We start from the raw sequence: 16,086 nt of genomic DNA, 5'->3' as shown, positions 1-16,086 counted from the left end.
TGCGGGCTGCGGCCCCATCCCCACCAGCCTGTGCCCCCAAAGAGCCCCAGGACCCCTCCCAAAACCTCCCAAATAGCCACCTCTTCGCAGCGCGGCGGAGGCAGCTGCACCGAGGTATCATCAGTATAATTGGAAGGGTCACATGTTAAACCCTCGCTGTTGTTCGCGGTAATGTAGCTGTATCCCTCGGTTGCACATTTACCGATTTCTCTCAAACCAACCATTGTCACAAGGTTCATTCCAGGAGGAGTGATCCAATGGGTTGCCACGGCAACTATAATGACATTAAAATAAAGACTGCAGCCGCCCCCCCCCCCCCCCGGGCACAGCCCTCCCTCCCTCCGTGCCTCTCCCTCCTTAAAAACCACCACCAACCCAGCAAAACCCCGCACCTTTCCCCTCGGGGCAGCCCGGGAAATAACACCAGTACCCAGATGCAAACAAAAATGTGTGTTTGTGTCGGCGAGGGGGGGGGAGAAATATCAGTTTATTTAAACCTTCCCGGGGAAAGAGGCCGAGGGGAAACAACCGAACCGCGGTGGGGGCAGCGCGGAGCCGCCCCCGCTCCCGCGGAAGATGAAATTGACCAATTCTGGTCAGTTTCCAGCCTGGGGGGGAGCGGGGCGGGCGCGGGAAAGGAGTCCGCTCCCGCCCGAGGGAAAGAGGCGCGGGATTTGGGAGCGGGAAAGGAGCGAGGGTCGATCCCTGCCCCGTGGCCTCGCCGGGAGCGGGGAAAACGATACGAACCGGTGGGTGCTAAAGCCCCCCCGCCGAGGCACCTTGCGGGTTGGGCGGTGAGACCCTCTCTCTCGGCCCGGCCCCGCGCTGGAAATCCACTTTTCGCCACTTGGTTTGCGGGGAAACGTTCGTTTCCGATTGATTCGCCTTTATTATTTCTCATCGGCGCTGCTACGTTGCTTTCCCGCATTTTTATTTTTTCCCCTCGAAATTTTGGCGAGAAAAGATGTTTAAAAAAAGGACCCGCGTTCCCTATTATCCCAAGACACCCTTCCCTCTCGATGAATATTTCCCATCTGTTCCGTCCCGGGCACGTAAAAAAGCGCGACCAAGGAATACTGTGCAAAAGCAAAAGGAAAATTCTGGGAGTATCGACCATAACATCAACTGGATCTGGCGGGGGGCTACAATATGTGTATTTTCCATATGGTAGAATGTACTGCCCGTCTTTCGTCTCCGGCAGCCGATAGCAGCGCCTGAAATCGAGCTCCCCGGGATTTCAGCGACACTTTCCCGAATATTTTTCCCGATCTCTGAGCGGGGCCGGGAAACGAGTGGTTTCTATCAATTTCTCGCCATTTTTTTTTTCCACGGGAGCCCGTGGGCAGGAGTTTGCCGGGCAAGAACGGAGGGGAAAGACCAGAAAGCTCCGCTCAGAGCCGAGTTTTCATTTCTTCCACCAAAACGTGCCCGACACCTGCCTGAGGTTGGGGTAAATCCCCACTCCGGGCAGAACCCCCAGCGTGCCCACGGCTGGCACCGCCAAAAAAAAAAAAAAAAAAAAAAAAAAAGAAGAGGGGGATTCGGCGCAATCCGAACCGGAGCCGCTCGCAGTCGGTTCACACGCGGTTTGCGGCGGCGGAGTCGCTTCCTCCAGCCGGCCCCGACGGCGGAGCTGGCGGCACCGGCTCCGGCTCCGGCACCCGCACCGGGCCGTCCATGCCCAGCATCCGCCAAGCGCCCGGGGCCGGACCGGGGGGAGCGGCTCCGGGCTCCCCCCCTCGGAGCGCCCGTCGCGGGTGGGGAAGGGGCCGAGGCGCGCTGCGACAGGGACGGAGGGGCCCGGCGCTCCGGGGGTGCAGGGTCTTGGGGGGGGCACCGTTTGGCCCCGGCCTCCCTGAGGGGCTGCACGACCCTCCGGAGCTGCCTCCCCGGCACATAAGTTCTGTGACCGCTGTGCTGCCCACGGGAGCACCTATTCCTAATGCCACCCACCTCTCAGCAGAAATGGGGAGGGAGGGGGGGATGCCCCCCCCGCAGCCTGGCCGCAGGTTCCCAACCTCCGGCTGCAGCTGGAAAAAGCACTTGGGCTGGGGCGGGGGGTGGGGGGGGACGGGAACACCCGGGGTGGGCGGTTTCGCCCGTCCCGGTTCCCCGGGGAGACCCGAAGGCGCGGTCTCCCCCCAGGAGCTGGGGCGGGGAAGAGCGGCCGGGATTGCGGGGGGAGGTGGAAGGACCGGCCGGAGCCACGGGAGAGACGGAGAGACGGCCGCGGGTGGGTCTCCCCTCCCGCAGGGCTAAGGGTGGGGGGGTCCCGGCCCCCAGCCACAACTTCAGCTCCTTGGGGCAGAGCGCAGGGGTTGTGGGACCCTCCGCGGTGCGGCGGGAGGGGAGCCCCGGGGCAGGGGACGCAGCCGGGGCTCAGCTCGCCGCAGCTCCCGGGAGGCCAGAAATGCCCTTTTAGACGGTCGGGGAGCTCAAGAGCCGTCAGAAACGTCCCTCTGAAGTGATCCTCTTGTCAGGGGCTTATTGAAAGAGATACACGGAGTAGGAGCATGCCCGAGAGGAGATGGGAGCGTTGTGGGGCGGGGAGGAAAATGAAATTAAAACCGAATTAAAAAGAAGAGGGAAAGAGAGAGAGAAAAAGGTGGGAAAATGAAATTATCCTCCTTGTGAAACGTGTCGGGCTTCTCCGGAGCAACTGCAGAAGGGAGGCCTTTCCACCAGGGTGGATAAATTTACTCGTGTCCCACATGACCCAGGGTGGGGGACCCGGGGCGGGGGGGGGCGAAGAGAAAGGTCATGGGACTGGGATTTGGGTTGTAAGTCACAGAGGAGACGTGGATTTCAGTGCCGGGATCCGCGTTAGGTGGCAGCGGCCTGGGGTTTTGCAAGCGAAGTAATTAAATAAGAAAAAGAAAAAAAAGGGGGGGGGGAGGAAAGGGCATTTCAGAAATAACCCCAGTAAAATCTCGGGGGGTTAGCGGTGGGAAAGTGAGTTTGGGGGACACAGATCCAGGAGAGCGTCGCTGGGAGACCCTGCTCACCTAGGGAAGGGGTTCAGCCCCACAGCCCCCCCCCGGGCCGGCGGTGGGTGCTCGGCGCTGCAGCCCTCGCCGGCTCGGTGGGCGTCTTCCCCCCCCGGCCCCGGCTCTCGGCCGAGCCCTACCCGCTCCTTTTGTTGCCTCTATTTTGCGGCCACGTCTCTCTCCTGGGAAGAGGAGTTCACAGGAGCGCTGCAGGCGGGAGAGGGGGGCCAGCATTACCCCGCCAGCCTCTTCACATCTCCGTCCCCTCCGGGGACCACCGGGACCTCCACCCCGCCGCTGAAGAGGGGACCCGCGGTCCGAGGCGAGGGGAGTCCGTCTGGCTGGACCTTGGCATTATTTTGGCCCCAACCTCAGACGGGGGAAGTTTTTCTTTCTCCACTTACTTTGTTTAAATTTAAAGCGACAGCGGCGGCCCCTCCATCCCCGGCCCCTCGGGGGTCCGGCCCGCCGCGGCTGAGCTGCGGCTGGGGGTGCCCCTAGCACGGCTCCCGTGGGGTTTCCTACACGCGGGGTCTTGTTCTGTGTGTGTGTCCCGCCGTCTCCACCGAGGGCTGAGGGGGAGGGCACCATGGGGGGCACCCCAGGTAATCTCGTCCGGGTGGGGGGAAAAATTCCCACGGATTTTGCAGGGAGTCCGGCTGGAATTAAAGGCGATCGTGTGCCCCGCAGACGGCTCTCACTGCTGAGGAAGGATTTGGGGAGGGGAGTGGGGGCTCATTCAGGTTACACGGGCTTCCCGAGGACTCTCCGCTCGCCTCCGTCGGCAGGGAAAAGTGGAGTATCTGGGAATTTTAGCGAGAATGAAAGGAATCGCCGGTGTTGGTTTAACCCGTTTCGAAACCCCGGTACTAACGAAAGAGGAATGTAATTTCGCTTAAAAGGCGAGTTAAAGCGGGGAAATCGAAATCTGATCCAAAGGGACAGGGACGGCCCCGAAAAGCGCTTCTCTGTCACCCTGCGACACGGCGCCCGACCCTCGGTACCCAGAAAGGATCGGGGGGGGTGGGGGTGGGAGAAACACCACCAGGTCGGTAATTAGAAAGATTCCGAGGCACCAACACGAAGCCTCCCCCGTAAGAACTGCCACACAAACCCATCACACCCCCTCGGGCTCCCGCCCGACCTCTCAACGGGGATATTATCTCCCTTGCAGGTTTTCATTCGGGTTTACGAGACCTGCGTCGGCACACGGAGAGACGAACGATGATCATTCACTCCATATCCATAGATCTAATTTATCCGGATCCCAGGGGGAGGGATGCGGGCAAGCCAGGGCGGTTAGGAAGCGAGGCATCCCGTCTGCCCCCGGCTGGGAAAGGCCGCCGGGCTCCGGGCTGCTCGGGGCCGGCTGCCCGGCGGGGCCGGGCCGGGCGGGCGAGCCCCTTCCCCGGCGGCGGGCGGGCGCATCCCGGTACCGTCCACCCGAAGAGGTCATTAGCATTTGAATGATGAAGAAGGGTTGGAAACGCGCGATCGAACTCTGCCGAGAGTGTTTTGGTTTTTTTTTTTCTCCCGTCCCGGATCGCAGCGTCACCTGTTGCTGCCACGGGCTTGGAGAGCCAAGTTGCATCTTAGTTAATGAAATAATAAAACGCGAACTGGTCCCGCATGGGCGTCGGGCCCCGTCCGAGCCCGGGGGGAGCGGGGACCGGCACACGCTCGCCTCTGCAACCTGGGCCGGATCCCCCCCCCCTGCCGCCGGTAAACGCACCGACGGGCCGGTGAAAAGCGGGGAGTACGGGGATGTGCTCCCGGGGCCGCCGTGCTGCCGGCCGGGGTGCTGGGCTCCGGGAAACGCGCCCTGAGCTGCCCCGCAGCCCACCAGGCACAGGCAGGGGAACCGCTGAGCCCGGGGGGGGGCGACCGCCGGCGTCTCCCCTGGTTCAAAGGAGGAGAGAGTCCCCCTCCTCGCTGCGGCCACGCGAGAAATTCCCGGGGGTGGACAGAGCTGGAAACCTGGAGAGAGAGGGTAAGTGGCCTTCGATGAACCCGAGACAAAGAGGGTGAGACTGGAAACACCGACAGAGAGAGAAAGAGGGAGGGGGGAAGAAAGAGGAAAAGAGGGAGAAAGATAAAGAGCAAGAGAGAGAAAATAAAAGAGGGAAAAAGAGAGAAAAAGCAAAAGAGAGGAAAAGGAAAAGGGGAGAGAGAACGAGAAAGATAAAAGAAAGATAAGAGAAACAGAGGGGGGAAACACACACACAAAAAAAGAAATAAAAAAGAAAGAAGGAGAAAGAGAAGGAAAGCAAAATAGAGAGAGATCGAAAGAGGGGAGGGGAGAGAGAAAAAGAGATTAAAAGAAAGGAAAAGAGGGAGAACAGGGAAAAAAGGTAAATAGAAGAGTGAAAGTCAGAAAAAGGGGAACGAGAGAAAGAGAGAGAAAGAAAGAAATATAGTAAGAAGGGAAGAAGGGAAGAAGAAAGAAAGAAGAGGGCGAGAGTGAGAAAAGAGAAAGAAAAAAGGAAAAAAGAGAGGACGAGGAAGAAAAGGCGAGGAAAAGAAGGAGGAAGGAAAGACGAGCAGTGGTCCGGGAGGCGAGTGGAGAGCGCGGAGCCCCGGCCCCTCTCCTCGCCCGACAGACAGACGGAGGGGCGAGTGCAGGGCCCTGACCTACCGCGAACATCTCGAGGAGGATTTCAAAAGCACCAACTTAATTTCCAAAGCAATTTTCCTGCGGCTGAGTCGGCTGCGACAACTCCTCCCGCCCTCCCCAGATCGGAACACGGGGTTTTTTTTAAAAACCGCGTTTCTCTAGTTTCTGTGCCGGGAAAGGAAAGAAACGAAAGGGAGATGGGAAGGGAAAGAAGATGCTGGAGGGCAGCTATTTTGCAAAGTTACGAGTCAGGAAAATGTTTTCAGGTCGGGCACTGGGGCACAGGGAGACTGGGCGTTATTATTAAATCTTAAATCCACCGTGAAAACGGGAGTTTCTGCGCAGTCACAGGGAAGGGCCAGGGCAGTCCCGGAGGAAGAGCCGAGCTATTGGAAAAGATGCTCTCGATGTCTAAAAGCGGTTTCTATAATCCAGGTTGATTTATTTTTGTTTGGGGCTGCGAGCAACTAGAAAGAGAAAACCAAAAAGCTACTGGAGAAAGGAATAAGATCTTGACCTTTCCTAATTCTCCAAATCGGCAGTAATGGAAAGCAGAAGGTGCCAGGGGAGGAGGCAGGAGGCGAGGGCCGAGCGGGCGGTGCAGCGGGGCCGGCCGGGCCGGGGTCCTGCACCCCGCACCCCGCATCCCGCATCCCGCACCCCGCAGCCGGTGGGTCGGAGCCACTCGCTTCCTTCCTCGGGACTCCCTCTGCTTAACACGGGCTTACTTAAGCGAAAGAGGAGAAAGAAATTATCCCTCCTCGCCCCGCGCTGCGATCCGGACGGGAATATTCCGGGGCAGGATCGTTTTATCCCGCCCCGATAAACCCGAGGAGAAACCCCCGTTGTCCGCTTCGCCCGGGCTGCCTACCCACGGGAAACCACCGCGACGTAAATACGTAGAGAGCATCGCGTTTCAATTACAAGTCCTTCATCTGATATATAGAAAGGAGAGGAGTGGGGCACATTAAAAAAAAAAAATAAAAAAAAATTCATCAGCTCCACAGATGTCTGACCAAAGGCAAAGCAAGGGGGGGAAACCCGCATCCCCCCTGCTCGGAAGCAGCCACCGAGCCTAGCCCCGGCGAGAAAGGGAGAATGGGAAAAAAAAATAATAAAAAAATACCAAACCTGCGGCAAAGGATCGGGCCCCGCGGCGGGAGCGGGGGTTCGCCGCCGGCCCGACTTTGCCCGGGGTTTAAACACGGTCAAAACAACCACCGAAAGCAACACCGCGAACCGGGAGGATTCGCCTACGGACGAGAGGGAAGGGAAATGCCGGGCCGCCTTTTTGGCCAGGGACTCCCAAGCAGCGGCTGCAACAGCTAATTATTTTCCTTTCAGTGCTCGGTTATTGCTGGTGTCCTCCCCGCCTCCCCCCCCCAATAAATAAATAAAACCCTCCTTTAGGCAGCGAGGCGTGAAAAATGATCCTCGCTGAACGCTTAAAAATAATGTCCCGTGAAGATCGGGGCTGCGGAGCCAGCTAGCCCCGTAATTAGGAGCCATTATCCGTCCTGCCTCGCCGAGGCAAGATTTCACGTTAACCCCCCGAGCCGACCCGGGCCAGGGGTTCCCGACCCCAGAGGACCCCCCCCGGGCCCTTCCCGCCCCGGTGGCTGGAGGGGGGAGAACCGATTCCCGGGGGGTCTCCGCCGATTTCCCCCCCCCCCCGTCTCCCCAAGCGACGCAGATATTTGCAGGCGGCGTGTTTAACCGGGGCACGGAAAGAGCTCGGGTGCTTGAGGGAAATTTAGGAGATGGGAAAAATCTAAAGTTAGAGCCGTTTGGGGATCTTCCCCCCCCCCCAAAAAAAAAAAAAACAACCAAAAAACCCAAAGCAACGGTGCCGGTGCCCGCAGGCCCGGGAGAGCCGAGCCCAGCCCGGGCGGCAGCTCCGGCAGCGGGCGGCCCTGCCTGCGGGGGGTACGGCGGCTCCCGGTTAAGGGGGGAAAATCCCCCCACTCCCAAATCAGCTCAGCTTCAATCCCGGCCGGCGACCTCGGTTTAAAACCCCGCAATGACTCCGCAAGGCAAAAGAAGGGGAACGGAGCCGGGGAAAGGTGTCCCAGCCCCAGAAATCCCCGAGCCCCCTCCCCTGAGCGTGTGGGGGAAGGGGTCTCTCCGGGGAAAAACCGCTTCCCTGCAGAGAGGACCCCCCCCTCCATCCCTCCAAACCCTGAGACCACCAACTTGGAGAACCCCCTGCACCCAGCGGGGGCTGCAGGGGCGAGACGCGTTCGTTCAGCCCCACGGGCACGGGCTGCTATTTCTTATCCGCTCCTGGCACCCTTGGCTCATTTTCCTCCCGCGCTTCGCAAACAACCAAGCCAAAAAAGAAAAGAAAAAAAAAATTAAAAATCGCTACTATTAAAATAACCCCCCGCCTCCCCCCCCTCCAGACACACAACCACCACCCAGCCTCGCTGCACATCGCTTTCTTCCTTCGGATCCCGTCTCCTCAAAGCAGGCTCGGTTATTAAAGGAGGCTGAACAAAGATAGCCCCGAGAGCAGCTATCAGCGCATTTTAACTTCATCAAAGACTTCGGGGGAGAGGGAGAGGAGGGGTCTGGCACCTTCTAGTAATGAGCTTGTCAGGAACACCCCTGCCAGAGCAATTGAACAATTTGCACACAAGCAAAAGAAAAGGAGCGGGGAGGGAGGGAGGAAGGGGAAATGCTACAAAAGCCCCTTCAATTTCCAACCATGTGCTTGGCAATCTGGAAAATAGATTCATTGGCCTCCTCTTTTCTCCCATGTCGAGTCTTGTAGCCCCTTTTGTAGGAGCTGGACATGAAAGGGAGACAACCAAGTGCCGGACACGAAGATCGCTTTTCAAAAGCAAATGTGTGTGAAGGCGAGATGTGAGACCGCTCGCTGCGGGGAGGCGGCACGTTCAGGAACAACATCAACAAACTGCGCGGAGGTTCGAGGTGGCACAGACAGGGGCAGAGGAGGGGGGGGAAGAGAAAAGAAAAGCCGACCCACCCCCCCAAACACCCCCCCCCGTCCCCCGTCCTCCGGCGCACACCGCCCGGCTCCTGCCTGCGCCCCGGCGGGCCCCGCGCAAAGCCCCGCTCGCCCAGGGACCGGCTCCGTCCCCCTCTCCCTGCCTCGTACGTCTCAGCTTTTTTTTTTTCTTTTTCTCCTTCTCCTTCAGCTGGCTGCACGGGCAGAAAGGCCTCGATTCTTTAGATCAGGGTCCCTGCCAACAAACAAACCAAAGAGGCACGTTTGGTCCCTGAAATAAATAAATGGGGGGGGGGGGAAGTTTGGAGGAGAAGGGAGCGCTTAAAGATGTTTATTTACTTTGTAAGTTGTTGCAAAATTTAGGCGGAGATCAAGTTTCATTCGGTCATTCAAATGCTGCAGGCCCAAGGGGGACGTGTGTGCGGGGGGGAAACCCTCCAACTTATTTTCTCATGTGTCAACTTTTCCAAACAAAATAAAAGGAGGCGGGGGGCGGGGGGGGGAGAACCTTTCTCCCGGCCCCCACCTCCCTGCCCCTGGAAACAGGCAGGGTTGGTTTTTTGGGGGGGGGGGGGGCGGGGGACGGGGAACGACAAACCAAAAAGCAAACAAAGAAATAAAAAATAAAATTAACAAAATTAACAAAACCAAAAAAATCCGGGGGGTCCTTTCCCTTGCCGGCCCGTGGACCCAAAGCGGGTGGACCCCCCCCCCGCCCCCGCCTCGCACCGCCCGTGTGGCAGCCTGCAGCCGTGGGAAGAAGGGAGGCGGCGCGGAGCAGCCCCGCGCAAGCTGCGCGCCCGGCCGCGGAAGGGAGGGCTCAGCCCCGCCGGCTTTGGGCGGCGAAACTCCGCGGCCGGCGGAGCCGCTCGCTTCCCCGAGGCCCGAGCGGGGCTCTCGGCTCTCAGCGTGACAAAGGACATCGCAAAGAACGATTGGGATTTTTTTTTTTTTTTTTTTAACCAGGTCACAAACATTTATTAATTTACACCAACGGTGGACAAAATTCTGTTGCCTTTTCCACATCAAATTATTCACAGATTCTCTCAATAAAATAGATATGACGGATGCACAACCAGTGAGGAGTTAACTGGACTCCGCTCATTAGCTCCCGAATAATCTATATACAAATAATTACCAATACACCAAAAAACCCACGCACGGAGGGGGTGGGAAAACGGGGATCAAAAAAAAAAATAGTATGGGAATTCTCCAAACTTCCTGACCGATCGGATTTTCTTTTAAACGTGCATTTGAATGTCTCATTGGGAAAAAAAAAAAAAAAAAGAAAAAAAATAAACCGCAGTCCTGAGTTTCACCGACTTTTCTTCTTCTTAAAAATAAAGAAACCCTAAACAGTGCCTTTTAAAACCAAACCCGAAGCTTCAAAGAAACTAAAAATAAGATCGAACCATTAAAACATTTTCTTTGAGAGCCGGGGAGAGACAGAGACACATGGCAAAACCGCCCGGGAGAGAGATTTGCAGGAACGAAAACGGGCTCGCTGCGACCGGGGGCGTCTGCAACTCTCCCGGCCACTTGCCCAGGCGATTTGGGGGACCCCCGCGGAAAACCCGCACCTCTCAAAGGAAACATTTCCGACCCCTAAGACCGTTTCTTTCTTAACATCCCCCCCCCTCACCCCCCGCAAGACGTTGCGTGTTCAATCAGCCCAGGTCTCAGCTTAGGTTACGGCCACTTTATAAATATGCTTTGGTGCTTGCGGGACCAAATCGTGTTATTCTTTCCCCCCTCCCGCCCTCCCGCTTCATTTAATATATATATATTTTTTTTTCCCCCCCGAGCAAAGAGACACAAACAGATCTGGATGCCACAGAGCCTGGAAATAAAGTAAAAATTAAAAAAAAATATTTCCTACCTTAAAACACAACAGGAGGAGATGGGGGGGGGGACGGGGAGAGGGAAGGGGAGCAGTTTCGGAGGGGGGGGGGGAGAGCTGGGAAGGGGCCGTTTGCTTCGCGACTCTCCCCCCCAACCCCCCCCATTCCCCAGCCCCCCCCCCCCCCCGCCTTCCACCAGCACACTTTAAAAATGACAGCTGCTCAGGGTTGTGATTTTACTGGAAAAGTTCTGGGCCGGCTGCAGGAGCGGCTCGTGTGCCAGGCTGACCTGGGGCTGTGCCGGGGCCAAGGCGGGGCTGAGCACGGCCAGGACCTGCGCCGGGGGGCCCGCCTGGCCGGCGGGGTAGGGAGCGGCGGGCGCGGCGCTGGGGTTGGTGCTGGGCGGCGGGGGCACGGCCCCCCCGATGATGTTGTCTATGGAAAAAGAGGGCCGGGAGGGGTGGTTGGTGCCGGTGCCGCCGCCGCCGCCGCCGGCACCGCCGCCGGCGGGCGTGGGGTCCGGCTTCAGGGTCTGGAGGAGGGCGGCGGGCAGGGCGGTGGGGCTGAGCTGGGGGTGGTAGAAGGACTTCCTGCAGTTCAGCTCGCCGCCCAGGAAGGAGGGCAGCCCCGAGGCGGCGGAGAAGACGGAGGCGGCGGCGGGAGGCGGCGGAGCCGGTAACGGGCAGTGCGGCGCCGGGAAGGGGAAGGCGCCCGCGGCGCCGCCGCCGCCGCCGCCGCCGGCGGGGTGGTGGTGGTGGTGGTGGGGGTAGCCCTGGAGCTGCAGGCCGTAGTTGTAGCCGTAGGGTCCGTAGGCGAAGCCGGGCAGGAAGGCGGCGGGGTCGGCGGCCCCGGCCCGCAGCAGCAGCTCGGGGTGCGGCGGGTGCAGCTGCTGCTGCCGCTTGAAGCGCTTCCTCCGGCGCAGGAAGCTCCCGTTGTCGAACATGTCGGCGGACTCGGGGTCCAGCGTCCAGTAGTTGCCCTTGCCCGGGTTGCCGGGCTCCCGGGGGATCTTGACGAAGCAGTCGTTGAGGGAGAGGTTGTGGCGGATGCTGTTCTGCCAGGCGGGGAACTTCTCCCGGTAGTAGGGGAAGCGCCCGCTGATGAACTCGCAGATCTCGCTCAGCGTCAGCCGCTTCTTGGGGCTCTGCAGAATGGCCATGGTGATGAGGGCGATGTAGGAGTAGGGCGGCTTCACCAGCGGGTTCTTCCCCCCCGCGCCGCCGCCGCCGCCCCCGCCGCCGCCGCCGCCGCCCGCGGGCGCCTTCTCCCCGGGCGCGGCGCCGCGGGCGCACGCTGGCTCCGAGCCGCCGGCGGGGGAGAGCCGCTCCGGGGAACCCCCCATGCGCGCCTTGGCGGCCCCGCTCCGCGGCAGGGCGAGCCCCAGCGGATCGCCGCCGTCCTCCTCGTCCTCCTCCTCGTCGTCGTCGTCCTCCTCCTCCTCCTCCTCGTCCTCGCTGTACTTGCCCCCATCCTGGGGCGGGCCCACCACGTCGATATCCGCGTCCTCCACCTCGGAGAGCGGCTCTTCCTCCGGGGAGCGCTCGGACATGATCCCGCAGCCGCCGCCGCCGCTGCTGCCCAAAGTCATTGTTGTGCGGCCGGGGCGGCCGGGGCCGGGCTCCCCCCCCCACCTAGCGGCGGCTCCCGGGATGGGCCCGGGGCCGTGCCGGAGGGCTGCGGCCGCCGCTGGGACTCCGCGCCCCGGCGCCGCCGCTCCGCGCCCCGCTCGCCGCGCCGCTGCTGGCGGGGCCGCGGCAGGGCTGCGGGGTGGTGGCTGCGGAGGGAGGGGCGGCGGAGGGGGGCGCGGGGCGGGGGCGGAGGGACGGGACGCCCGGAGGCTGGGCAGGGAGCTTGGAAGCGGCGATAATAAATAATAGTAATAATGATAATAAAAGGAGGGGGGGGGGGGGCGGCGGCTCCTCGGCTGGGGGAGGGAGGGAGGGAGGGGCGGGGGAAGAGGGAGGGGGGAGGGCAGAAGTTGGGAAGGCGGCTCCCCCCTCCCCACCCCTCCCGAGCTGGGACCCGGTGGAAACGCTCCCACTCTGCGCCTCCTGCCAGCGCTCCCCGGGCCTTTTATACGGCCGCCCCGGCATCACGTGGCGCCCGCCGCCCCGCCGCAGCCCCCGCGGGGCACGGCGAGGGGCTGCCCGGCCCGGCCCGGGTCCCCGGGGAGCGCGGCCCCCGCCCCCGGCGGGGATGCTTTCGAGGAAAGGCGCTGCCCGCTCCCCCGCCGCTCGGATGCCCCCGGCTACGCCCGGAGCCGGCTGCTGCGGGAGGGGGGGGGCGCTGGATAAAGCCGCCCCCCTCCCCTCCCCAGGGACCCCGCGGTGCTAGAGGCTCGCAGGGCCCTTTCCCGCGGGATGTGACGGCCGCCTCCCTCCGCCCGGGGGTCGCGGAGGGTCCCTTCGCCTCCCGAGGGCTGCCCGCCCCCGGGGCTGGAGGCTGAGCTGCCGCCCTCCGGCAGCCTCGCCGGCGGTGACTCTCGCTCCGTCAGGGCCGAGCCTTCGGCCTCCTTGAGGGGTCGTGTGAATTTGGGGATCCCCGCTCCCCCTTCTGCACGCGTTCACGTCACCGACACGTCACCGAGCCCGGAGCACCCTGCCTGGAAAACCGCCCCTCCACCCCCCCCGAGGGCTCCCACGGGCCCCCACCCGCGGAAGGGATGCTGCCGCCCGGCAGGTGCGGGGCGGCAGGAGGGGACGAACGCTCAACCAAGCCTCCCCCCACCCGAGAAATACCCAAAGCGAAGGCTGTGCGTGTCCGCGGCGTGCTGGGATAACACGCGAGTCCCCCCATCCCCGGCGGACGGGGCTGGCCCGGCCGGGTACCACTTTCCGAGGTAGCCCACTCGCGGCCCGGCCAGGCCCCAGGCACCTTCCAGGACGAGGAATCTCCTCCGGCCTCGGGATCTCCCGTCCGCCGCTCTCCTGCCATCGCTCCCCCCGAGGCGCAGCGTTCCCCCACGGCTGGCAGGGAGGAGGCGGTGGGCGGCGGACACCCACCTTGCCGCGGCTGCAGCCGAAGCGGGAGGATTTTCCCTGTAAGCAGAGACACCCCAGCCACCCCGCCCGGGGAGCCACAGCGATGTCTCCACGGGTGGCAGAGCCCCGTTCCCCCGCCTGCGGCCGCCCTTTCCCAAAGCAAGGCCGGGGCGGCCACCCCGGCGCAGGGCGGGGGACACGGCCACGGCCGCGGCCGCCCACCCCCACGTCCCGTGGGTGGCTGTGGCAGCCCGTTGTCCCTGTCTCTGCCGCGGACACACCGAATCACGCTCGTAGGGGTTCCCCCTCCCCGTTCCTTAGAGGTTCTGCAAACGCGTAGCCGCTTTCCCGGGGGAAGATGCCTGGGGAGGGAGGAAGGGGATGGTTTCCTCCAAGGGGGTGCCAGGGGGGCATCTCCCCCCCTCCCCTCCCCAGGGCCGCGTTCAGCAGTGTGAGAATCCGCGGTGATGAATTGCCAGTCGCTGCCGTTAACAGGTGCGAGCATTTGGTGATAAAATCTCCAGCACTAATACCGGGGAGCCGGGCCAAACAGCTGCGCGGCCCCGCTTCCAAATGCCGGTCACAATTACTCAAGCCCTAACGACTCGGTGCACAGGCTCGGGGGGACCCCGAAGAGCGGGCAGGAGCGGGCAGATTCGGCCGCACATCTCCACTTGAAGCAGCTATGGCAGAGCCGGGGCTTCTCCGCGGACTCCGTCGCATCCTCCTCCCTCGCTGCCAGCGCTGCGATCGGGGAGGATTTCTCGACCGGAGGGGAAAAGAGATGAATAACTGTGCTGAGAGTTGCTCGGGGAGGTGGGAAGTCTGTCCCGCAGGCGTGTGTCAGGGCTGGGGGATCTTTCCCGAGCTCTTTCACTTTTATGCTCCTCCGATGCTGGTAACCTGGCGTTTGCAACACATACATCTCCCTCTCGTGTGTGTGTATATATATATTCAGCTATATATATTTGTATTTATATTCAGATATAATTTTTCTTATATATATTTTTCTTTTATATCTATATATGTTTTTTCTTATATATATATATATGTTTTTTTCTTAGATATATATCATTAGCTAACAGGGAGAAATGCTTCCGAGACGCCGCATCTTTCCTACCGACTTTGTTTAAACTCTCCGTTCATCAGCCCCGCGGAAAGACGATGGGAAGAACAAATGGACGAGAGCGGGGAGGGAAAAGACCCGAACCGCTTTCCATTTTTTATTAAGTAAAATAATAGTTATGCCTCCCCTACATAAACGAAAGTGTCATAAAAAATTCCGAAGCAGCTGCCAGAGATTTCGACCACACACACAACGGGGCGATTGAATTTCCACTTGGTGCATTTCATGGCAGCGAGGAACCGCCGGGAGCTGCGCCTTGTGCCTCTGCAGGGCGGCGAAAGGGGAGGGCCGGGGGGGGGGGACCACGACGACACAGAAAAATGATGCTCTGCCAGCGGCCGGGGGCAGCGGGCACGGCCCGGGGGATGCCCCGCCGCCCCCCGCGCCCCTCCGCGGCGCTCGGTCGCAGGGCGGCCGGCTCCCCATCGCCCTGCCTTGGAGGTTGGCCCCGCACGGCTCGAAGGAAAACAGATGTGGGTGTCTGCTGCCTGGATCAGCCCCCCCCCACAACCCCCCCGGCGTGCCCCGGGCTGTCTGCTTTCCCCCTGCCTGGAAGGGTGGGCAGCCCACGGAGGGGGGGAGGTCTCGGCAAGTTGGGGCTCGGGTGGAGCCCTTTGCCGCTGTGCTTGTGGGCATCGGGACCCCGATGAGCCCGAAAATGGGGGGGGGGGAGAGAGGGGGGCGAGAAGGGTCGATCCGAGGCGGCTGTTGATGGGATGCGGCCGGTGCCCTGTCCCGCTCCCGCCTGGACCTTCAGCATCGCGGGGCCAGAGCCGCCGCAACTCGAGAAATAGCACGTCCCGATCAGCCACCATCGACGCTATTTCTGCCAGTTTCAAGGCAAAATATCGTCCTCGTTAAAGTCGGGAACAACCCAAAAGGAAACGACAGTGAATGAGCCCCGGTCCCTCCATCCGCCAGCGGCTCCTCTTCGCCCTCGAGTCGGCATTAGCCTCGGCTTTGCCACGCAAGATCGGCTGCAGGAACAAATCAAAACGAGAAAAAGTACCTGAACTACACCCGTCCCGAAATGATTTAGAAAAGGGAAACCCTGAACTGAAACAAACCAGATGCTCGGATCCCAGACACGTATATACACACAGACACACGCTCCCGGCCGTGCGTCCACACGCGGAGCGAAGGGTGAGTTTTGCTCACGGGTTTGTACGCCGGGGTAAGAAATGATGCGGTCTCCCGAAAGAGAAACCCTATCGATCTCCCCGAAAAGATTGCCTTGTCATCCTCCCACCGTTCCCAGGCGTGCAGGGCTGGGAGGGAAGCATTTTTCCTTGGGCAGATTTTTAATTTTTCTGCTCTCCTTCCTCTCCCAAGTGTTTCATTACGGACAGCCTCCCTTCTCATCTCCCGGTTTAAACCGACTCTGCTTTACATTTCACATTAAATTGCGGTATCAAACGTGCGTGGGGCTGAGAGCTGGCGGGGTGCGGAGAGTCTCCAAAAAGTCTCAAGTTAGGGGAAAAAAAAAAAAAGGCCATCAGCCCATCAGGATTTGCGGGTTCTTTTCTCCTTTAAATTGACTTTCACTGTCTGCCCCGCCTGTCTTAA

The 16,086-nt window shown here is 60.8% G+C and overlaps 1 protein-coding gene across 1 annotated transcript; it reads right to left on the bottom strand.

The window, feature by feature from the left end:
* Nucleotides 1–9,109: 9,109 nt before the first annotated feature.
* On the bottom strand, nt 9,110–12,314 carry FOXD2 (forkhead box D2). Its single transcript, XM_075037063.1, is given in 3 exon segments — nt 9,110–11,137; nt 11,139–11,182; nt 11,185–12,314. Coding segments are annotated over 3 exon segments (1,380 nt in total). The 5' UTR covers nt 12,002–12,314; the 3' UTR covers nt 9,110–10,618.
* Nucleotides 12,315–16,086: the final 3,772 nt, after the last annotated feature.

The sequence above is a fragment of the Buteo buteo genome, chromosome 10 (assembly GCF_964188355.1).
Source record: "Buteo buteo chromosome 10, bButBut1.hap1.1, whole genome shotgun sequence".
NCBI lineage: Eukaryota > Metazoa > Chordata > Aves > Accipitriformes > Accipitridae > Buteo > Buteo buteo.
Note: the sequence above shows the minus strand (reverse complement) of the source record. Positions and strands in the feature narration are given on the sequence as shown.